We start from the raw sequence: 25,950 nt of genomic DNA on the forward strand, positions 1-25,950 counted from the left end.
TATACCACATAACAAAAAATCCTACAAACAAGTTGGGTTAAAGAAAACTTAAGACCAATTCCCTAATCAGAAATTATAGATTCATACTTACATGTACAATTTTGGGTCAAGTGCTACAAACACTGCAAAGGCTTTCTCATCACTCTTCCGTTCTGCGAGTTCATGCAAAGTCACACACACCATTAATGGGTTATCCCTTAGTGCACATAAATTCACACAATCAACAACAAAAACAAAAAAAACGCAGTTTGTACACATGTAAACAGCACCACAAACAAAACTGCAACATGCGTAGCCACCTAGCAAAAGAACATGAAACAGATTTGAATGGCATTTATTGTACACAAATACACAAACCTGTTCGGCACCTACCACAGCTAAAAACACACTGGAGCAGCAAGCACCTTGTAACACTTTTACACATAAAACTAGTTATCACCTGATAGATACATGTAGAAAGACACACATAGTACAGGTGGGTATTCATCCGGAGATAAAGGGGAACATACATAATGCACAAACATCTGCCGCTCACTCTCTCATGTAACCAGGTGAACGCTGTAACAGACACACAGAGCAACCCATTTCCTATCAACCGCACACAGTGTTGGACATTTTACTAAATCCCTGCAGTTTGAATTGGTCATTGGGATACACTCCTGCATAATATACAAATTCATTTAACATAACATAAAATACAGTTTGTTGTTAGAAAATAGTAAAACTCCTTCAGTTTGTGGTGAGCTGCAACAAACCAATTACCTGAGCTCTCTGAAGAGATCCACATTTTGATGAGTCATCAGGTTGTACAAAAGCCACTCCAGGCACCTAAAGGAAGACCAGGAAAGCAGTAAGTGAGGATTCTCTCTTTAAAAAGTCATGTTCTCCCTATAAAAGAGTAAGAATAAAGTTGAATTACCACAAATATAGTTCTCAAGTGGTGGTCATTTTCATAGATTAACAAGCTCTAGGGGGCAATCCTTTTATAGAAGTCAGCTAGGACACGGAGGTATACATTAACAGAGCATGTTCATTTACGTACAAACTTGAGAAGGGAGTCACTTAACTAAATTGAGGAGCACTGAGAATATTGGCATGAGTGTGGCTCTCAGAAAATTGTATTCAACAGTTATTAACCAATTTTGACAATATAAGCAAACCATTCATTTTCAATATATTTTGACAGAAAAAGTTTGATATTTCCTAATTAGCATTATTTAAGAGGAACATTATTATAGAAAAAACAGACAGTCAACTAAACCAATTAAACGACCACTCTCCTGTTATAGGGCAACAGTGGACTTTTTTGTGTGGAGTTTTATATAGCGCAAACTTGAAGGTATCAGAGCGATTTACACGAGCACCAGTTACGTTACAGACGGATGCATTCATTTTTGTTAGGGACAGGGAGATTAAGTGATTTGCAAAGAATGTTGAGTGTACCTGCCAAGACTCGAACCTGGTTCCCCGGCTCTGAGGTAGACTGCCCTAGCCGTTAGGCCACATTCTCTCCCAAACACTTATGTGTTGCAATATCAATTAAACACCTCAGATTATTTTGGAGAAATCCTAAAGTAGGTTCTTGAATAATTTCCTCTGGAGGTACCTACATTAGTGAACAAGAATTATAAAAACCTTACGGTAGACATGCTGCAAGAGTTCTGTCCAGGGCCCGCTAAATATCCTGTTTTAATTATGCAATCTGGCTTAGACTCACCCTGTGCTGTGTGGGGGACTCTTCCTGCAGCGCATCAGGACTGAAAACTGCAGCCGCCCAAGTACTAGGGCTTACACAGCAGCCACAGTGGGACAGTAGACCCATTGGTGCTGCCAGACCACAGACTGATCTGCCTCGGCGGTCTGGGCTTACAGAAGGAGTTGAGCCACCAGCTGACGAGACCGGTGGATCTGGCGGGAGGTGACGCTGCAGTGCGGTTAGCCCGGCAGGGGCTCCGGCCTAACCCCAGTGCACTGGAGGAGCCCGGTCGCGCACTACCAAGATCTGTACAGAGGAGACACTGAGACTGCCCTTGTATGCAGAGGGTTAACTGTGATGACAGCATCGTGGAAATATCGCCGGGCGGAGGCCCACTGATGGGGTTGTGTGAACTGTGGCCTCGAGGAGGTGAGGGGGCCCTGTGGCACTCTCATTTACTGGGAGGACTGCTTGTGATTGCACTGCACTTCTTGGGATCAAAGATGGGCCACCCAAAATAAGTTATCAAAACTGTCTCTGTCATAACACCCCCTATATTGCAATGAAAGGATGAAAGGCAAATCCCTTTGTAGGTCTCGCCTAGGCAGCGCTTGCACTGTCTCTTCCAGACATGGTGTACTCAGGAGAAGGGCATTAAGCTCCGCCCACTTTTTGATCATCTTTTTAATTGGCTGCGGTTACTGTCCTTTGTAAATGGTGGCTTTTCATTGATCAATAGGCTTAGTAGTCCCTCCTTAGTAGTGCCTTTTCTGTTGACGTAACCTCCCATGAGGACTGGCCCTCTTACGTGTGTTGTTACTCGGTATGTATTTACAGTCTGTGAGGACTATTTTGGTAAATTACTTTCTCTTATTGCACGCACAAAATGCTTTACTGCAACTCCTTTTGTTTTAAGCAGCGCAGCCACGTTTTAACATATGTTTTTTGATTCAAGAATGGTGGTTGCGCTATTAATGCCGCTAACGCCATAATATATTTTCTTTAAAAGCACCGTCATTTTAAGATGTGCTGTGTGTTAGTTTTTCAAGCGGGAGCCACGCTTCAGGTTCCAGAATGATGGCTGTGCATTTCTTTAGTTATGTGCAGCTCGCTCAAATGAATCAACACAGTCAATAATGGAGCCCGTGGCTGGCAGCCCCTTTACGGTCCAGCACCAGTGCACCACACTTTACAGATACTTCATGCACGTCGAGGGCAGACTGGGCGGAAAAAGCTTGGACTCATTCAGAGTCCACTGAGCAGTCATTTTTTGTTTTTGTTAACTATTTTTGCCTTTGCATCAGTCCCAAGTAAAAGTACAGCTCAAAGGCACAAATTAAGAACTCCTTTCCCAAGAATAGTTTCTGCGTTCACAACCATGCAGCCCAAGCTGACCCCAGCATGGAATGAGCTAAGACAATTCTGTTTGCAGCAAAAAAAATCTCGCAGCCAGGTGAGCAGAGCAGGAGATGGGATCTGTTTGTCTCCTAACTCAGATTACAATTCGGTGGAGACGGACTGCATTGTAGTTTATCAGCAGTGCTCACGCTGGGCGAATTTGCTGCAAGGTATCATTGGCAAGGCTCAGCTCAGGCGGGTGAATCAGTGGCTGCTCTGCAGCTGGGACAGGAGCTCAAGACCTATTGATCGGACGGCCCACACAGGTCTGGCACAGACGTCAGCAAGGGAGGTGCCTACACAGGGTGACTGTACTTGGTAACTATTGGTGCTGGTAAAATAAAGCCCTCACTGACACATCAACTCCTGCTCACTCCACTACCCCTGAAAATTACCAACATGAAACCAAAGTCTGTATACAGGCTGTTTAGTGTTCAATTTTATGTTACTCCACTTCAGTGTATGTTTATGCGGGTCACTGTCATTTATTCCTGTCAGGAATACATAGACAGATTACAGACAGACAATCTTTTTACTGCTGCAAAAGTGTTTATAATTACCCAAGAATTACGCAAGGGGAGGAGAGTGGGTGGTGCAAGGTGTGATTCGCCTTGGTTCTCATTTTTTTTAGGAGCCCAGGGTGCAGTGGCAAGTGCTGCCCTTTGCTTGGGGATGACTAATTTCAAGGCTGCCTAGTTTTATTTCACCCCATGCCTCTTTCTGCCAACTTGCAGTCTCTGTACCTCACTCCTGAATGTTTTATATCATCCCGGTTTTCTCCCTTTGCTACTGTTTTCCTATTTTTCTTTTCCTCTTTCGTTCTCCCTTTTCTGCCTCTCTCTCTATCAATGTTACAATGAACAAAACGTTCTGACAGATGATGAAAAATCTGCCCCGGCAGCCAAAAATGAGTGAAATTGTCCACCCCCTGCAACCACTGGGTCAAATTCAGCAGAGTTTGTGGGACTCTTATATGCCTTCACCATGCCTTAACCCACTGTAAGTTGTATTGCTTCAGGTGCCTTTTGGTCACTTATTTTTAGGTCTCGCCTAGGCAGCGCTTGCACCCGCTGAGCCGTCATTTTCAGGTTTAAAAAAAACACTTTTTGTCTTTGCAGATGTATTTGTTGTTTGGCGTGAGGCCCGGCAACTCCTGATACGCACACTACTGAGTGCTTACTTAGGATTGCTTTAATTTGTTATCTAGATAGTAAGCGGCAGCTATGTCTTCACATAGATAGTATAGTAGCCAACACTTTAAAGAAAGTAGAAGCAGTGGCTTTAAATACTAGCTGTGTGATTAAATGTTTGTGCAACAATTGTGCAATAAAAAATATTTTATTTTTTTTGTAAGAGGGACGGCAGCTCCTGACATGCTGCTACTGGCTACTCGCTTCAGTTCTTTTGAACTATCTTCTTTGTTTCCTAGATAGCAGGCAGCTGCATCTCTTTACATAGATGGTATTGTTCTAACTTCCTTATAGAAAGCTAGCAGTAGCTATAGAGCAGTGGATATTCTTTACCTTGGAAAATGTCTGGATGGCAGGGATCTCGGGTGGGAGGAGGGAGTTTAAATCATAGCAGATGAGTTTCACATAAGAAACATTTTATTACTTAAAAACACTTTTAATTCTTAAATAATTTTGTTTCTTGGGAAGATTTTGCTGTTCTTTGGAAAGCACCTTGGAAATAAAAACCCCAAAACTATGGAGAATACTCATAGACCCTCATCTCCTTCATGTTTTGTTGATGAACATAGATCCACTGGTTTCCCCTCCAGTAGTCTTTGATCTGTGGGTGTTGCAGAATCAAACAGCTGTCCTTTAACCAGGGGCGACAGGTTGCCGACCTGCAAGAGTGACTAACTCTGAAATCTAAGGGCTGGTACCCGTCTGCATCCGAATCTGAAGTATAAAGTTCATATATTTATAAACATGCAGACCAAAATTGACAGAAATGAACCTATCATGAACATTTGTCATCAAGCAGGGCACGGCTGTACTTCTATTTTTATGCAACTGCACGTTCCAAAGTGCAGACATTTCTCTGAATTAGTGCTTGTGCTGCAGGCAGCACAGCACGGAAACAGTAACCAGCGATTTCCAATATATAATGTTTGCACCACTACCTCAAAGAGATTCGGACTTAAATATATGCGCTTTAGAAAGTGCTGTTGCATAAATTCAGCTGTGAGCACATATTTAAGATGTGGTGTCTGTGAAACCAGTTTTAGAAAAGCAAGTAGGTTGGGCATTGGCTGCCAGGTTTTTGGCTTTGTCAATGCTTGCTTTGTTTTGTCATGGTTTTAGCAAAACGTTATTGTTGGGTAAGCTGCTGTGAACCCATCAATCCAAAAAATAGACAGCTAAAAAGCAAAAATAGTTTTAGTCTCAAAAACCCATTTTGACATAGTAGTCCTTGACATTTAAGCAAACTACTTTTTGGAGGTGCTCCTTGTGAAATGGGCAGAATGCTGTCACTCACAGTAAAGGTAGCCAGTGACGGCAGTGCCGAGCCATTATCCTATGCTATAATATAGTATGTAACATGTGGAAGAAAAATGCTAATGACACAATAACAGGCCATACAAATAAGTATCTTCTACTGATGGACCCGGCCCTTTTTGGCAGGTTCACCCCAAGACTTTTTGCTTTTTCCTAGCCTGTTTCTGGAACCTGGTGGTGGTGATTTTAGGCCTCTGCGCACTTTTTCACTGTGGTACAGTGTAAAGTGCTTGAGCTCTCTGTGTATGTGTGGTGAGTGACCTGCCCTCCCATAGGAATGAATGGGGAATATGTATGCCCATGGTAGTTCCTGATGTGTGGGGAGTGCAGGGGCGAGTTTGGTATGAGAGAACTTGTGAGATTGAATGCTGCTTAATGGTATATGTGGCATGATTGTGTCTAGTCTAGAAGTGCCACTTTTAGAAGTTGGCATATTTGTGTAATTTGTGTCTGGCGTGTGATTGGCTGGTGAGCCTGGTCCAGGAGTGCCTGGGCCTGCTTGTGGATGGACTGTCTGGTTTGAGGGTGACAGGGGCTGGAGAGCCCAGGAGGTTGTCCGAGTCAGCCCATGGATGAAAGGCAGCATCTGCTGCCAGGGAAGTGGGAGGAGATGGCACCTGATAGTGAAGGGCTGTGCCTGCCTGACCACAATGCTGGCTCCACCCCCCCGCTGGGCGACTGTCACCTCTGTCCCTGATACTGAAGGGACTTCCCTATAACCAGTTCTAGATGGTTCTCACACTGCCTGCACAAAGACTTCAAAGACTTTTCCCTGTATAAGAAGGGGCTGTGTCCCCTTCCAATTTGTTCTTGTTTCTAACTTAAATCTGCCAGGGGCGTGCTGCTGCTTGGGCTCAAGGAATCCCTGGGCCCTGCCCAGCCCCTGGACACCTGATGGACCTTCCTGGACTCCTGGGGGACCCCTCTGCCTTGCTTGGGCTGATGGGGGGGGGGGACATTGCTTTGCCCCCTCGAAATCCCTGGGTCCTTTGGCAGCATGGAGAATCTGCATTTCCCTTCAGAGAACTTTTTCTTGCTTTTGCCTGGGCTTATGATAGCCTAAAAGCGCCTGGTAGCGCTTTGTTTGCCTCTAGCGCTTTGGAGCGCTTTATTTTGACCCTTTGCAGCATGGAGCTGCTCTCTGACCTTCTATTTAGCCCGAGTTTCGATATTTTTGGAGGTCCGTGGTGCCTCCCCTCGTGAATCCTGCTCTAGCGCGGTTGTGAGGCCGAGAGGGCGGTCTTCCCGTGACCTACGCCCTCAAAACTCATCTGCCGTCGGTTCACCGCCGCTGCCCGGGGCCAGGAATATCCCCAGAAGTTGCCGTTCGTAAACGGAGGCTGCCGCGGTGAAGATTGGAGCAGCCGCGCTCCCATTGGCTGAGGGAGCCGAGCCCCCTCACTGACGCCGCGACGGGATTGGCCCGTGTGCCGCAGCGTCATAGTGGTTGCCGTGTTGCGGTTGGTTGGCGGCAAGAGCGTCATAGCAGGCCTGTCCCGGGAGCCGCACTGCCATTGGCTGACTCCCGGGCGTGTGTGGAGGCTCGCTCGAAGTGCCGCGACCGGATTGGTCCCTGTCCTCGGGACTGCTGGAGGAGCAGAGAGAGCCGAGGAGAAGAGGAGGAGAGTGGTAATGGCCGCCCCGAGCTCCCGTGATCTGGAGGGAGCCCCAGGAAGAGAGGAGGAAGCGTGGCCTGCTGCTGGGGCTCCCGTGTGCTGAGGGAGCCCCAGGGAGAGAGAGAGAAGACCGGCGCGCTGACCCGGTGAGTGGGACATAAGAGAAGGGAGTGGCGCCGGGACACATTGTCGGTGTCCGCCCCCCTCCCCAGTAGCGCGAGCTCGTGCTTATGGTCAGTGTGAAGCTACGAAGGCTTCACGGGTCGCCCCAACGTTTGGAGAGCCCTGAGGAGGCTCTAGGGGTACGATTGTTTTCAGAGCCTGAGGGCTCTAGTGGCCTATAATTGTTTAAGGGCCCATTTGGCTCCAGCGTTTGGCCATTTTTAGTTAGAGGGGATGTCGGGGCACATTGCCGGTGCCCGCCCTCTCCTGCCTGCGAGGAATGTGTTTTTAGAGCCTGTGTGGCTCCCACAGTGGGTGCAGTTTGCGCCCAAGGGTCAGTGAGGACCCTGTCGCAGTTTCTTTGATGATTCCCAGCTGCCCAGCAATTAGTGGGCAGCGGCACCGTTTAGGTCTTGGGATGTTCCCAGGTGCCCAGCAAGTAGTGGGCACCTGCTACGTTTAGGCTTGTGCTTGGACTGGCGCTGCGTGGCAGCGCGCCCTGACTTTTGGACACAGGGCGTCTGAGCCCCAACAAGGCCAGTTGGCCTAGGGACTGCCACAGGTGGTGGCTTATGTAAGTTTTGAGCAATTGTATGGTTATTGCACCTCAATGTGTTTTCTTGCATCATGTGTTATTCCTGCACCTCTGAATGTTTTTAGGCATCATGTGATTTTTGCGCTATTGTATTGTTCTGGCACCTCTGAATGTTTTTAGGCTTCATGTGTCTTCCTTTTCCCTGCGCTGCACCTCTGAATGTTTTAGGCATCATGTGTCTTCTTGCGCTGCACCTCTGAATATATTGTATTGCATCATGTGCTTTGTTCTGAACACCGCTGAATGTGTAGGTTTATGCATCATGTGTTTCTCTTTACTACTCCTCTGAATGTGTTTCATGCATCATGGGTAATGTGTTCTTGTTTATACCCCTAAATGTATTTTATTGTTAGGTGGTTGTTCTTTTTAGTACAGGTGGTCCTAGTGAGGTCCTGGTACCTGTTCCCAGTAGTTACTGGATGTGATTTATAACTGTTATTTTGTGCTATACTTATTCTAAGTTCTAGAGGTGATGTTATATCCTAAATTTCTAATTTCTACTAAGTGCTGATTCTGACAGTGGCCCCTGTGGCCCTGTCCTGTACATAATCCCTTGTGAATATTGCCCGTGGCAGTTGGCACCATGTATATTGTGTGATACTATCTGATGTGTTTTTACAATGCAAAAGTTATTTTATAATAACCTTGTGTGGAGTTCCTTTTGTGGTGTACCTAGTATGTTGTTGCTGTTGTGGGCTGGCGCAAATGCTTTACACATTGCCTCCGAGTTTAGCCTTACTGCTCGTGCCAAGCTACCAGGGGGTGAGCAGGGGTTTTCTTGGTGTGTGACTCCCTTGCCCGGACTAGAATGGTGGTTTCTGCCTAGCTTTGGCGTCAGCCTTAGCCTACCAGAAATAGCCAGTTCTAACATATACATATCATTTTAGTGAAATCAAAAGGTTTTGACTTTCGCCAGACCTCAGCAAACACAAGGAGCTCACCACAAACAACTGCACACCACACACTATTCATTTGGCATGTTGTGGAACAGAAGGCTCCTGGAATAAATTAATTGATGTAAAGCAAGGCAGATAATGAACCAGGAACATATATCAAGTGGCCATATTCTCTGGACTTGTCCTCTTCTAAGAAATGCGAGGAATATTGTTTCAAATAGCTGATTTAAATGATTCATGTATAGTAAACAGAAGCATGGCGCGCAGTGGCAGATTGGCAAATCATTATCTATGGATCATCATTATCTATGGTAAAGACGACAGATACATTGCTGTTGCTCAAATATTACTAAAAGTAAAACAATCACAATGCTGCACACATTTAGATGTAAATATATCATTAGTGATGTATTCTTAGTACTTAATTGCAGATTTCAAGCTGATAAATTCAAAGAGAAGGTTCATATCTTACTGTTGCCAAATACAAAGAAACAACAAAGTGTAATGAGAAATTTGCTGGTATTGTACACTAAAAACGTATATATTAATTAATATGTTTTATTTCCTATACAAACTACGGCAATGATGAAATCTGTATGCTTTAATGTAAGGTAAACAAGTTAATGAGGACTATCGTTTTAGCATATCATTGTCATTAAAACATTTATAATACTAACTTTAGGTCAAAATGAATACGATTTTGGTTTCTGTAAATATGGAGGTGATGAGAAAGTGGGACATTGATTAGGACAGCTCATATTTAACAGTGTGCTGATGGCCTTTTCTTAACAGTGCTTTTCGCATACGATCATTATCATGACAGCATTTCTGTAGCACTTACAATAGGTGGGCATGCATTTGAGCTCTGTGGAGAAGATTTATTTTTTGGTCTGGCCCAGAGATATCTTTAGGTGTCTCACAGCCTTCAGTAATACAAAGATTTCTAAATAAGCATTTGCAATGCAGTAGGTCCCGCATTACTGAAAGTTTGAGCTATTGGAATTACATAGAATAATGCAATGCCAATAGCTCTAACTTTCAAGAATGTGAGACTGTTATACCTGCTGCTCAGCCAGTGTAAATGTGCTGTGGAATGTTGGCGTGCATGGTGATCTAATGGAATGTGAGGATGCCTGGATGTGGCGTGTCAGTTGGAGTAAGGGCTGAGCATCAGGAAGGCTGTTCCTGGTGGGGCTCTACCTGGCAAAATCTTACTTCAATAAAACTACCTGCTTAATACTTGGACTACATGACATCTTTATTACAACATATTTTAGCCATCAAGGCACCTCACAACAGTAGAACTGATGCCAATTACAAAAGTGAGCAGGCTTGTATAAGAAATTACAAAAATGAAATAGGACTTGCTCCAGCATACAGATAACAAATGCTGCTCTTTGAATCTGATCACTGCCACTTCAAGATACCCTCCAGAACTGAATTTAGAATCCAGCACAAACCATATAACACCAGCAAGAATCCAGAAAAAAATGGTTTGGGAGCATTTTTCTAGAAAAAGAACATTACAACTGTATCTATGTAAAGGAGCAATGAGGTAATAATTTGCTAAGGAACTGGGGTAGTGGCAAGGTGCATAATGCAGGCCAGTGACGATAGGGTAAAAGATAGATACAGCAAATCCCAAAACTAGAAAAGGCAGTTTAAATTATAATGGGCTGATAACTTGGTGGACTGTGAATAAGCTAGTGGTATGGCAATAAGCCTGAGACAGTAGTGTTAAGGTGAATGCAGTCACCAAAAGCTTCAAAAATTAACTAATAGGTGAACGGTCATCTCTTACTTTTTCTTCACAGTGTCCAAGCCATAGGTCCCAGCGGCAGTGTGGTAGCTGCAGACTGTTTTCACATTTATAGTTTCCTTCATAGCCTCCCCACATTGTTGTATTAAACCATCCTGGAAAAATAGATACACATTAGGGCATCAAAGGTAAAAGGTCTCCATTGACTAAACCTGCGCCATCACATTCCACTTTAACTTCTGAATAAAAATTGGCCATGACATAATGCATTCTCATCACTTTTGGCATTAAGACAATGAAAAATATGCCTCTGAAAATTAGGCCACATGAACCAGACAGCCTGAGAGCAAAGGCTCAATCACCCTTCTTTAAATTGCTTCTTAGCACACAATCTATTTTACTGATTTCTGTTTGGGGAGTGGGTAGAGTTATACTTTGCTAACAGATTAAACTTGATTACCTGAAATCCACAGAGGACGGCCACCCAACTGCACAGAGGAAGTGAAGGTAAGGATTACTTACTTGCAATCCTAGTTTTCCACCACTCATCTATTTATGCTGTGTTTTTTATAGCATGAACAAAGTCAGGGGCACCACAGCACTCCATGCAGTGAAAAAATATATAAGTATTGATACTTGTGGATTACATAATAAAGTAAAAAGAAACAGTAAACCAGATTCTTAGGATATAGAAATGTACAATGTAAAGTAGTACAGAAAGCAAATACAAATTCCCATCATGTATGCACAGAATTAACAGTTCCCCTAAAGTTACCATCAGTGATTACAATATAAAGGAAAGAATTTGCATAGTGAGCGTTAAGTTACAAATTAAAGAAAGCAACCAAGATTCCAAAGAGAAAATACATAATGTAAAATAATACGGTAAGAGGAACAACATTTTATAATAAAATTTTAAAGAGTGGCATACATCAAATATTTACAAGCAAGAGTTCATCTAGATGATAAGAACAGAGATGACGGTCAGTGCGATACATGAAGCATGGAAGCGCCAACAGAGTCCACAACTGTGTAGTTGAAGGGAAAAGGCTACAGTGCGGATCCTTGTCACAGGATGCATCGCAATTTGAAGTTCTTTTGAATCTCTCCTGACAGCAGATTCAGAAGGATATATCAATTGGTTAGATGGAACTGGGCAATGAAACCAGAAAAAGATTGTGCAATGGTACTACTTTTTATTATTTTCTTTTGTTAATGCACGAGATCTATGAAGAGTCTTAGATTTTTGAAGAGGGAAGAGACCCACATAATTTTCAATTTTGAGAAGAGAGAGAAAGAATGGAGGTGGTGCTAAAGCCAGACATATCATCTACATATGCTGCCCTATAGGCTTCCAGACCTGTTAAGACTTTGTTCACCACCCTCTGAAATGTGGCAGGTGCATTCTTTAAACCAAAGAGCATCACAATAAATTGGTAATGCCCACAAGGGGTTGAGAATGCTGTTTTTGGCTTGGCATCCTCAGCTAGTCTGATTTGCCAGTAGCCAGCAGTCAGGTCAAATGTACTCAGCACGACCAGCAAGACTTGAAGCCGGGCATCCCTACGTGCACCAGGAGAAAAAAGGGGGGACAAAAGTCCCGAAAAAGTAGTCAAAAAGTGACTACGGTACATGCTCAATCCGGATCTGCGCTCGCTGGCGCGGAAAAATAAAGAACTGACGTCAGCGCGCATGGGTATCGCCTAAGTACCCTCCGTGACGTCATCTCGGCGCTGACGCCAGTGACTGACGCTGAGCCGCAGGACGCCACCTACTGACGCTCAGAGGTACTGCTAAGCAAAACTTTCCGGATCCAGTCTGACGCCTGGGGATATTCTAAGGTAAGGAATCGATCACTAACGTGTGTCATTCAGGTGCAGTTATTACTTTCCTACACGTGTGTCCTGTAATGCCAAGATAAACTTCATTCACAATGTTAATTGCACAGGCAAAAACCGAAGGAATTTTGAATATCACTAAGTTTATTTACTAACTCCGCTGCTTCCTTATAAAGCAGCACAGTTTTCAATCGCCAAAGACCACATAGCCAACAATATGCATATTAATTCCTTATCAGAATTCTCCCATCTGACCATGTAGTGGAGGAATAGGTTAGGTCAGATCAGGCAGTGAAACCACATTTATTGCCAAATCCTTTCTTGGTATCTCGAGACAAAGAAAAGGGATGTGTGGCGCTGTCTTGCAAGAACAAAACACAACTTTATAATATGTATCTCATATTCTGAATCAAAATCTACAGTAGATTTTTCTCATTTGTCTGAAGAATAGGGCAGCAGGAAGGTTGTTTGTTTGAATGCTCACCATTAATCTTCTGCAATAAAATGTCAATGAGATGTAAAAACATCACCATCTGTCCACATACTAGACCAGGATTGTCCTGGTGGAAACATTAGTTGAGTGCTGGCAACAGGGACAGGCATGGAGTAGATGGAAATAATTAAATATTACTGAAGAAAATAATTAGGAGCATGAAAAGTGGAAGGAAGAATTGAAAACATGAAAGAAAGAGGGAAGGGAGGTAAAAAAGCAAATTGTTTACAGGCACTGGGCAAACACCAACCCGAGGTATATGGTGCAAAGTAGAGTAAACACTGATAATTATTGATAAAGAAATGTTTTTTCTTTTCGATTTTTGAAAAACATTGGAAATCACTGAGAAAATAAAATTGAATTCAGAACTAATAAAAACTGAAAATATGAAATACTCTGTATATGGGATCCTGATCTGGTTTTTAGGTCTCGCGACCTATCGATGTGCGCAAGCGCATCGAGCGGAGCGAGAATTCATGTGGCGAAAACAGCTTCAAACCAAAGGGCTTTCAGCCCCGCGGTTTTCATGCAGTGCCCGTGAACCACGTGATAACATGCACGCGCATTCAGGGCCAGCCAGCCCAGCACATCAAAAGGCTTCTCCTCCCCTAATTATTCATGGCCGGCCGCAGGTTTTCAGTTTCCCCGGAACGGCTAATTAGGGGAGGAGAAGCCCTTTGATGTGCTTCACACCAATGCGCCTCAGTCATTCCTCTTCTTTGTATTTGCTTCCAGACTCCGATCTGCTCATGTGCACAAGACGCTTTACACATTACACTCATCTGCCTGAAGTGGGAGTTTTAAACAAGCAAAGCTGGTCCTTCTGTACTTGCAGTTTCACTTCTAATGTGTGTTGTTATTTATCATGATTTTTAGCTGAGGTGTATCACGCTTGTTCATGAGTTTGATCTCTTCATACTGTGAAATGTTTTCTAAGTTGTTTTTGATTGTCTTACCACTGGAGGTCTCCCTGTGCAACATTTAGCCTCTGACACATGAAACGCCACTCAACCACGCAACGCCACTCAACCACGCAACGCCACTCAACCACGCAACGCCGCTCAACCACGCAACGCCACTCAACCACGCAACGCCACTCAACCACGCAACGCCACTCAACCACGCAACGCCACTCAACCACGCAACGCCACTCAACCACGCAACGCCACTCAACCACGCAACGCCACTCAACCACGCAACGCCACTCAACCACGCAACGCCACTCAACCACGCAACGCCACGCAACTACGCAACGCCACTCAACTACGCAACGCCACTCAACTACGCAACGCCACGCAACTACGCAACGCCACTCAACTACGCAACGCCACTCAACTACGCAACACCACTCAACTACGCAACGCCACTCAACTACGCAACGCCACTCAACTACGCAACGCCACGCAACTACGCAACGCAGCGCAACTACGCAACGCCGCAACGCCACGCAACTACGCAACGCCACTCAACTACGCAACGCCGCGCAACTACGCAACGCCGCAACGCCACGCAACTACGCAACGCCACGCAACTACGCAACGCCACGCAACTACGCAACGCCACTCACACATGCAACGCCACGCAACTACGCAACGCCACGCAACTACGCAACGCCACGCAACAACGCAACCCCACGCAACTACGCAACGCCACGCAACTACGCAACGCCACGCAACTACGCAACGCCACTCAACTACGCAACGCCACTCAACTATGCAACGCCGCGCAACTACGCAACGCCGCAATGCCACGCAACTACGCAACGCCACGCAACTACGCAACGCCACGCAACTACGCAACGCCACGCAACAACGCAACGCAACGCCACGCCACTCACACATGCAACGCCACTCAACTACGCAACGCCACTCAACTACGCAACGCCACTCAACTACGCAACGCCACTCAACTACGCAACGCCGCGCAACTACGCAACGCCGCGCAACTACGCAACTATGCAATGCCACGCAACTACGCAACGCCACGCAACAACGCAACGCCACTCACACATGCAACGCCACGCAACTACGCAACGCCACGCAACTACGCAACACCGCGCAACTACGCAACGCCGCAATGTCACTCAACTACGCAACGCCACTCAACTACGCAACGCCATTCAACTACGCAACGCCGCTCAACTACGCAACGCCGCGCAACTACGCAACTACGCAACGCCACGCAACAACGCAACGCCACTCACACATGCAACGCCACGCAACTACGCAACGCCACGCAACTACGCAACGCCACGCAACTACGCAACGCCACGCAACTACGCGCAACTACGCAACGCCGCGCAACTACGCAACGCCGCTCAACTACGCAACGCCGCTCAACTACGCAACGCCGCTCAACTACGCAACGCCATGCAACTATGCAACGCCACGCAACAACGCAACGCCACTCAACTACGCAACGCCGCTCAACTACGCAACGCCGCTCAACTACGCAACGCCGCTCAACTACGCAATGCCGCGCAACTACGCAATGCCGCAATGCCACGCAACTACGCCACGCAACAACGCAACGCCATGCAACAACGCAACGCCACTCACACATGCAACGCCACTCACACATGCAACGCCACTCACACATGCAACGCCACTCACACATGCAACGCCACTCACACATGCAACACCACTCACACATGCAACGCCACTCACACATGCAACACCACTCAACTACGCAACGCCACGCAACTACGCAACGCCGCTCAACTACGCAACGCCGCGCAACTACGCAACTACGCAATGCCACGCAACTACGCAACGCCACGCAACGCCACGCAACAACGCAACGCCACTCACACATGCAACGCCACTCACACATGCAACGCCACTCAACTACGCAACGCCACGCAACTACGCAACGCCACTCAACTACGCAACGCCGCTCAACTACGCAACGCCGCTCAACTACGCAACGCCACGCAACAACGCAACGCCACTCGCACATGCAACGCCACTCGCACATGCAACGCCACTCGCACATGCAACGCCACGCAACTACGCAACGCCACGCAACTACGCAACGCCACGCAACTACGCAACGCCACGCAACTACGCAACGCCACGCAACTACGCAACGCCACGCAAAGACGCAACTACACGCAACGCCGCGCAACTACGCAACGCCGCGCAACTACGCAACGCCGTGCAACTACGCAACGCCGCAATGCCACGCAACTACGCAACGCCACGCAACAACGCAACGCCACTCACACACGCAACGCCACGCAACTACGCAACGCCACGCAACTACACGCAACGCCGCTCAACTACGCAACGCCGCGCAACTACGCAACGCCACGCAACTACGCAACGCCACGCAACGCCGCGCAACTACGCAACGCCGCAATGCCACGCAACTACGCAACGCCACACAACTACACGCAACGCCACTCAACTACGCAACGCCGCGCAACTACGCAATGCCGCAATGCCACGCAACTACGCAACGCCACGCAACTACACGCAACGCCGCTTAACTACGCAACGCCGCGCAACTACGCAACGCCGCGCAACTACGCAACGCCGCAATGCCATGCAACTACGCAATGCCACGCAACAACGCAACGCCACTCACACATGCAACGCCACTCACACATGCAACGCCACTCACACATGCAACGCCACTCACACATGCAACGCCACTCACACATGCAACGCCACTCACACATGCAACGCCACTCACACATGCAACGCCACTCACACATGCAACGCCACTCACACATGCAACGCCACTCACACATGCAACGCCACTCACACATGCAACGCCACTCACACATGCAACGCCACTCAACTACGCAACGCCGCGCAACTACGCAACGCCGCGCAACTACGCAACGCCGCAATGCCACGCAACGCCGCAATGCCACGCAACGCCGCGCAACTACGCAACGCCGCGCAACTACGCAACGCCGCTCAACTACGCAACGCCGCTCAACTACGCAACGCCGCTCAACTACGCAACGCCGCTCAACTACGCAACGCCGCGCAACTACGCAACGCCGCAATGCCACGCAACTACGCAACGCCACTCACACATGCAACGCCACTCAACTACGCAACGCCCCTCAACTACGCAACGCCACTCAACTACGCAACGCCGCGCAACTACGCAACGCCGCAATGCCACGCAACTACGCAACGCCACGCAACGCAACAACGCAACGCCACTCACACATGCAACGCCACTCAACTACGCAACGCCACTCACCTACGCAACGCCACTCAACTACGCAACGCCACTCAACTACGCAACGCCACTCACCTATGCAACGCCACTCACCTATGCAACGCCACTCACCTATGCAACGCCACTCACCTATGCAACGCCGCTCAACTATGCAACGCCGCTCAACTACGCAACACCGCTCAACTACGCAACGCCGCTCAACTACGCAACGCCGCTCAACTACGCAACGCCGCAATGCCACGCAACAACGCAACGCCACTCACACATGCAACGCCACTCACACATGCAACGCCACTCACCTACGCAACGCCACTCACCTACGCAACGCCACTCAACTACGCAACGCCACTCAACTACGCAACGCCACTCAACTACGCAACGCCACTCACACATGCAACGCCACTCACACATGCAACGCCACTCAACCACGCAACGCCACTCAACCACGCAACGCCACTCACACATGCAACGCCACTCAACCACGCAACGCCACTCAACTACGCACACATGCAACGCCACTCACACACGCAACGCCACTCACCTACGCAATGCCACTCACCTACGCAACGCCACTCAACTACGCAACGCCACTCACCTACGCAACGCCACTCACCTATGCAACGCCACTCACCTATGCAACGCCACTCAACTACGCAACGCCACTCACCTACGCAACGCCACTCAACTACGCAACGCCACTCAACTACGCAACGCCACTCACACATGCAACGCCACTCAACCACGCAACGCCACTCAACTACGCACACATGCAACGCCACTCACACACGCAACGCCACTCACACACGCAACGCCACTCACACACGCAACGCCACTCACACACGCAACGCCACTCACACACGCAACGCCACTCACACACGCAACGCCACTCACACACGCAACGCCACTCACACACACAATGCCACTCACACACACAACGCCACTCACACACACAACGCCACTCACACACGAAAAACCACTCACGTTGCCAATAGGTCTCGCAGTACGACAGTTGGAGCCATTACAATTGCAAATTACAATGCCTTTCACTTTGGTTATCATTTTAAATACATAAAGGGCTTTGTCATTTACAAAACCAATAGCTCCAACTTTCCTACTGCGAGACCTATTGGCAACGCCAGTGCTTGTTTATATTTGTTAAGGCGGTGCAATGGAGCAGTCTTGGTGGGTGCCGAAGTGAGAAATGTCTCTACAAGCTCTGACAACAATGGTGCCAAGGGAAATCAATATCTATGTGGGATTCATGGCTGGAATGTCTCCAAGGTCACCAACACTGCTTAACTTGGGATTTCCAAAGCAATATGATGCTTTGTTACTCCTGGACTAGTAAGTCTTAGAAGGTGGTTACGCCTTTTGTTGGTGATGACAGTGTTAGGGTATTAGGTCAGTAAAACTGAAGTCCACAACATAGCTGCACCTGTTTTGGACACTGGTGGATCATCAGCAAGAGGTGTAGAAGACTTCTTTCTCCTGTGCCTCTGAGGTAAACACTTCATACGGATGTTCTGATTGTAGGGTAGCAGGCAAATGAATCTCCAAAATGGTCTAAGATGGAAAATCTTGAGGCCAGTAGATAGTTTAGGGACAATCATCTTTGTGATCAGAGACAGAGGCATGTTTCAGGACCATCACTGGCATAGAAAAAAGAATCAAAGGTCGAAGAGATGGACAAACCCCTAAAATTTTCTGTAATCCTCTCAGCATGAACTGGAAAAAGAAACAAGGTGGTTTGGCAACTGCCAGTGCTAGGCATGTCATGGTGTGGAAGCTGCTGGCTCCTGAAAGTGACCATGCATGTTGTTACCAGTTTCTCTTTCTACCCTATATACCCATCAAGCAACTTCTTTTGCTTTATCTTTACCCCTACTCTGTGCAATGGTTTGCAGCAGTGGCACTGCAATGCTGTATTACCTGCTCAAAATAAGTATTACAGAAGGTAGATCACTTTGGCTATGGAGCGTGTTACTCCATTATAAAAATTATGGCACATCTCGCCTCTATTACTTTTACATTGTTTGTACGGATTTAAGTGATTTGTTACCAGATCTTGCACGCAGACCGGAATATACTACATTCATCTCGAACAATGAAAGTGCAGAATTTAATTAGCCGGAAAGGCAGGAGACGAAAACAACAGTTTCACCCTTCAGTGACAAAGCAGGTAAAATGACACAAGGAGAACATGTTGCATTTAAAAAGAAAATTACCTAAACGAGTGCGACCTGCCAACTCTATCAGAGTTGGAGCAGTCAGTACTTAATAGCCCAATCACAGCATTGGAAATTGAAAACTCAATTAAATCGCTTGAATGTGGGAAGGCACCTGGCCCCAATGGGCTTAGCGCAAAATTCTAGAAGTGTTTCTCTTCGTTTTTACCCCTACCACTTTTACACTTATTCCACGAACTTAGTGAGGCAGGCAAAATCACAGGCATGCTGGCTGAAGCCATCATTGCAGTCATACCTAGGGAAGGGAAAGACCCAACATTTCCCAAAAATTAAAGACCGATTTCCCTCATTAATATTGACTGCAAGCTTTTTGCAATGATTTAGCTAACTGCCTACAGAAGTTCCTGCCCAAGCTTATTCACCCTTCTCAGGTTTGCTTTTAAAAGGTTAGACTCCAGCGACAACACCAGGATTTTAGCCCACATATTAGAAAAGGCAAAACTTACTAATTCACCCACAGTAGCCATTACCCTTGACGCTGAAAAGGCATTTGATAAAGTTGACTGGGCGTACCTAGAAGCGGTTCTAAATAAGTTTGGGCTAGGGGGAGATTTTACGCGGATGGTAATGTTGCTATATTCCAGACCCTCACTAGGGTCCGAGCAGGTGGCTCGATCTATTCTCCCTTCCAGCTACATCAAGGAACAAGACAGGGTTGCCCCCTCTCTCCCGCTCTATTTTTACTGGCCATTGAAACATTCTTGTATCACTTCAGGAAAAATTATCGCATATCAGGGGTCCAATTTAACGGCTATACGGTTAAGATAACAGCTTATGCAGATGACGTTTTAGTGGTCTCAGAAAGGGCCGATGAGGCCATGCCCGCTCTCATGTCTACAATTGAAAGCTTCTATAATGTGTCCGGTTATAAGTTAAATAAAGATAAAACTGAAGTAAAACTCCTGAATAACAGAGGCAACAAAGACTATGGGGGAATCTGGCCTGACCTAGCAACCAAAATGTTTTAAATACCTGGGTCTTGACTTTGACAAAGACTTGATTTCCACCCCCCACACCAACAAAAACCTAGACCTTAAAAAGATCTCCACATTAGTGGAAGGGAGGTCTCCTAAATATCTTTCATGGTGGGGTAGAGCTGAAACGCTGAAAATGATGGTGACCCCTTTAGTGAACTATCTAGCTAGTATGTTGACGATGACTTTTTCCGCTGACTTTTTGAACAAGATTGATAAACTTTTCAATACATTCCTTTGGCAGGGGAAGAAACCTAGAATATCACTGACTAAGCTACAACTATCTAAAGAAAAAGGAGATATGGGTCTCCCCAATTTCAGGAATTACCAAACAGCATTTCCATGCAAACAAGGAGCCAACTGGCTGACCGTACACTCGGACTATACTCTGGTTTGGCTTGATATAGAGAGGTCACTAAATCGACAAAATGCCTCTATCTGCTCTCCTCACTATGGATCTCTCTCATCTTCCTCACTCTCGATATATTCTCCTTAACACCAGACGGGCCCTCCTGCGATTGGTCCTTCCTCATATATTGAAACTACGTAAATCTAACATAGCCTCCTTGTGGTGAAACCCCCTCTCTAAGGTTTGACGGCACTATGCTCTACTGGGAACCCTGGTCCCAGAAAGGTAAAAACTTAATAATAGATCTTTACGAAGGCCCCCACCAACTCTTCAGAGGCAACACAACTTAACCCCCATGGATTTTTACCACTTTCTGAAATTGAAAGCTCTCCTTTTAGCACGCTCCATTAAACCTGGTGACCCTCCGCTCACTTCCCAACTTTCACGAATTTTGAAAGCGGGCCATACTGTTTCTAAAATCTACAAACTTCTTCTGCCCAACCCTAGAAAGCGGTACAAAAGGGGGTGGTGATGGACTGAGCATCTGAATCAATCAAACACTCACACCCAGTCAAAAGATCTGGGTTTAATCCATCACTGTTCTTTAGCACACTCTGCCACCCCAGTTCAGAGATGGCTATATGCAAATCAGTCTGACCCTGTGCCTCATGGGAACAGTCCAGCCCAAACTGCCAAGCCATGTCTTCCCTGGACCGGAAACAAGCTTTCGAGGACCGGAGGGCGGAGCTAGCCGGCGTCGATGGCGGACGCGTGAGCCTTCGGCTCCTCGCATAGCCCCGAAATAATCCTGTTAAACTATCCTTAAACGTGCCATACATGCCATAGCGGGCTCTCGAACATCTGTTGGCACCCCCAGCTGCATTTGAGGACCTTTTGGGTCGACTACGGGCGAGCCTTCCCGATTTTTCAAGGGTGCTGTCCCCGGCGGCGCGGAAGAGGAGGACTAGGCCGGAAGCCGCGCACTATCCTGGAGAGGTGGCCGAGCGACGTCGCCGTACGTGCGGCTTCAGCGCTGGGAGTGGTCGGGCTGGGCGTAGACCGGACCATAGTTTGGATTCGTCACTGAATGAGGCGACCTCTCCTTCCTAGTCGGCGACTACCCCATGAGTGAAGGGCCCGAAGGCCCGGCGGCGGGGGGAAGAACAACACTGAACTCCTGCACCACGAGGTGGAGCGACCGTTAACACGGTACTGCTGCCGGTCTGGATCCCCACTGCGGCGAACCGCTATCCCGACGCCCGCTGGTCACGGAAGAGCGAGGTTGACCGGGGCAGGAGCTGTGGACCTGACTGCTTCCTGGGCCATGCCGATGAGAGACTTGCTGAAGTGAAAGGAAGGGTTTAGTCCGCCATTGCAGGCACCATCTTGATCGCGTCGGAATCCCGGAGACTGGTGGCAGTACTTCGCTTGCTAACAGAGACCCTTGGGTTGCACACGCGGCCTGCTGCCGAAGAGGAGTTCCCTTGTCCTGGACTTCTACACATTAGGGGCTACGATGGGGAAGAACGACGTGGCTCAGGGGAAGCTCTCCTTTGAACGGCGCCGACCGAAAGGGTCGGAGGTGGCGGCGCCGGAATCATCGCCGAAGGGAGCCACAGCGACGGCCCCGGCACCCACGGAGCTTCGAGAAATGTTGGCTGCAATGGAGAAGGGCATCCAGGATAGCATTGCATCTATGGGCGCCAAGATAGACGCTCTGTCCTACCGCATGGATCGCATGGCGGAGCGCGTGGACAAACACGCGGAGCGCCTAGACATGGCGGAACGCCGTCTCACCGAAGCTGAGGAGGCCCAAACAGAATGGGACAAAGAAAGAAAGCAGTTTGATAGACTTTTACATGTTATCCGAGACAAGACAGAGGACTTGGAGGCGCGATCACGCAGATCCAACATCCGTATCACAGGCGTAGCGGAAACTACACAAACGGGGAAGATGGAGTTGTACGTAGAGAAACTGCTGAAGCTGCTACTAGGTGAGGAGGTGTTTCCCCCATGTTCATCGTGGAACGAGCGCACCGCACGTTGGGCCCGCAACCTCAGCCTGGCGCGTCTCCTCGCCCCATTATTGCGAAGCTACTTAACTATCGCGACAGAGACACAGCTTTACGAGTTGCGAGGGAGAAGGGCAAACTACAACATGAGGGTATGGACATCTCCCTCTATCCGGACTTCACTGCCAGGGTGCAGGAAGAGAGGCGGCGGTTTGCGCCATATAAGAAACAACTCCGAACTCTGGGCCTGGACTACGCGATGTTGTACCCCGCCAAGCTCCGCATAAACACCGGTGGGAGATCGTATTACTTCACAGACCCTAAAGAACTTCATAAGTCCCTGAAGACTTGGACGCGGGAGCGGAAGGAGGCCAGGCGAGGCCAGGAGGACGAAGCCGGCTCGACATCGAACCTGGACGACCAGGACTAGAGGTTGCTGTAGCGTGGTTTGGAACTCAGCAATGAAGGTAGTCACCTGACCCTGGCACCACGAGGACTCCATGTTGCGGAAGCACGTGGGGCCTACATTCGCTCTACTGGGGATGTTTGGTGAGGCGATGAAGAAGCTGCTCGGACACATGCCTCACACACTGCTGGTGAGGTAGTAGTTGCCGCGGGGGGTGGGTATCCTGGATCAATGCTGCAGAATTGGGGGGCCAGTATGGGTGGGAGAGGGCTGTTACACTCGCACTTCGAGGGGCACTGTCCTATAAGAGGGGCCGGACTGAGGCGCTGATCAGACATTTCGTTGGAACAGTCAGTGGTGCACTATTTTGGCGCGCTCTGCCCTGGTGCCTTTGGTTGTGCTACTCTCTAAGGGGTTAGTGTTGAACTGTTGAACACTCTACTTACTGAGGGTTGATGGGGTGGGTTCTTGGGACCTGTCTGACCTGGTTGGGGGTGGTCGGCTGTGGGTGGGTTGGTGTTCGAGGGGTGGGGACTAGGCTCTGGTTTGTTGGGGAGAGTTGTTGCCTGGGGTTGTTTGCGGGGTTTGATTGTACGGAGTGTGAACTGTCGTGTGGTGCTGTACCTGTTCGGAGACGCCGGCTGGCGATTTGGAGATTATGTGAATTGCAGTGTCCTGCTTCGCTCATCCTTGCTAATTCTACACACGTGAACCCTTGTAATGTCTAATGCCGATCAGAACTTGCCTACAAATGCCCCGAATAAGCTGAAACTGATGACCTGGAATGTGAGGGGTCTGAACGACTTCCGTAAATTAAGGAAGGTCCTTGGCTATCTCAATAGACATCATGTGGACCTAGCCCTGTTGCAGGAAACGCACTTACCACACTCCAGCAGAATGTTACAATCCAGGGGTTTGGCTGGGAACATAGTTGCCGCGGGTTTCACGACACACGCCCGTGGGGTGTTAATCTGGGCCAATCCCTCATCACAGCTGAAGCTCATCCCAGTGCACGCTGACCCGGAGGGCAGGTACGACCTGGCTAGATGTGTGGGTAAGGGCCTCGATCTACTGGTGGTGAACGTTTATGGCCCCAATTATGACCACCCTGAATTCTATGTGACTCTGTCTGCTCTTGCCAGGTCACATGCACAGCCTTGGACGTTATGGGGTGGGGACTTTAACTTTGTATTTGACCCAACCGTGGACGGTTCCGCGGGCCCAGTTCGGCGCACGGTGGCTTCGGCCTCACATATGAAAGCTTAAATGACTAAATCTGATTTGGTGGATGTTTGGAGGGAAAGTCACCCCACGAAGGGCGGTTTTACACATTACTCGGCCTTCCACGATGTGCACACTAGGATAGATTACTGGTTGGCATCCCCCCCCGGTACTTGGTAGTATTGGCGCATGCGAGGTCCTTCCACGCACGCTTTCGGACCACTCCCCTATCCTCCTACACCTCTTGACCGCCAGGAAGGGGATCCCGGCCTTCACTTGGAGGTTCCCCCCCCTTCGCGTTGCTGGATGACGCCTTCAGGGGGGAGCTTGCGGAAGATATAGAACAATACTTTGTGACAAACATAGGCACAGTCGACGACTTTTTTACGGTCTGGGAAGCTTTTAAGGTGTATATCAGGGGGGTGGCTATGTCCAAGCATTCGAGTGTGTTACGCTCCATCAGGCGTGACCTCACTACTTTGGAGAATAGAATAGCGGAGCTGGAGGCTAGGCAACTGACTACTAGCGACGACACTGAGGGACCGGTGCTCACCCAACTTCTGTCCGAGTTTCAGGCTCTGTCGGACAGAGAGATCCTTTATATGGGCAAATATGCCACCGCCAGAGTGTATGGGGAAGGGGAAAGGCCGGGCGCCTTACTAGCGCGCATGGTCCGAAGCTCTAGACGCCCACTGGTCGTTGAGGAGCTGAGGACTCCGGAGGGCGACACAGTCACAGATGAGGAACAGATACTAGAGACCTTCAGAAGATATTATGCAGGGTTATATCAGTCCAAGACGCAGGGAGTAGAGGACGAAATGGAAGACTATCTAGATCATATTGCGATGCCGTTCCTCAAGAACTCGGATAGGGAATTCTTGATGGCCCCCTTCCACCAGGACGAAATACTGGAGGCTCTAGCGAGCATGAGATCGGGCAGTGCCCCGGGCTCGGATGGCCTCACGGTTAGCTTTTACAAAGCCTTTAAGGACTTACTGCTACCACACTTGATTGCCCTCTTTGATGCTGTTTGCGAGAATGGCGAAATGCCGACTACTATGCGTGAGGCGTTGCTCATCACTATACCTAAACCGGGGAAACCGTCTGACCTTTGCGGCTCGTACAGACCTCTCAGCCTGCTGAATGTTGATGCGAAGATTTATGCAAAGGTTGTAGCCACTCGGCTGGCCTTACTGGTCCCAGGACTGGTCGCTAAGGAGCAATCCGGGTTTGTCCCGTGCAGAAATTTGACCTACAACATACGCACGGTACTGGGCACTATGCAGCATGTCAAGCAGGAGAACAGCGCGCTGGCAATCTTCCTTGACATGGAAAAGGCGTTTGACTCGGTTGAGTGGCCCTTCATGGTGCGTGTACTGCGAAAGTTGGGTCTGGGCGAGCCGTTCCTGCAGCGGATTGGGGCACTGTACCATCGGCCCTCTGCCAGGCTACGTCTGGGCGACAGAGTGACGGAGCCGATCTACATTGGGAGGGGCACGCGACAGGGTTGCCCCCTGTCGCCGTTGCTCTATGCTCTGGTGGCGGAACCCCTGGCATGTGCCATTCGGGAATACCACAGCCTGGA

General features: G+C 48.3%; 1 protein-coding gene across 1 annotated transcript in view; it reads right to left on the minus strand.

The window, feature by feature from the left end:
• GMCL1 (germ cell-less 1, spermatogenesis associated) overlaps positions 1-25,950 on the minus strand; it is a 318,745-nt gene that overhangs the window by 190,204 nt on the left and 102,591 nt on the right. Inside the window, exons 5-6 of the mRNA XM_086943476.1 lie at positions 10,669-10,781; positions 763-828 (exon numbers count right to left, since the gene is read on the minus strand). Of these exons, the coding sequence (XP_086799602.1) occupies positions 763-828; positions 10,669-10,781 (179 nt within the window). The remainder of the gene's footprint in view (positions 1-762; positions 829-10,668; positions 10,782-25,950) is intronic.

Source organism: Lissotriton vulgaris, chromosome 11 (genome assembly GCF_964263255.1).
Source record: "Lissotriton vulgaris chromosome 11, aLisVul1.2, whole genome shotgun sequence".
In the NCBI taxonomy this organism is placed as follows: domain Eukaryota; kingdom Metazoa; phylum Chordata; class Amphibia; order Caudata; family Salamandridae; genus Lissotriton; species Lissotriton vulgaris.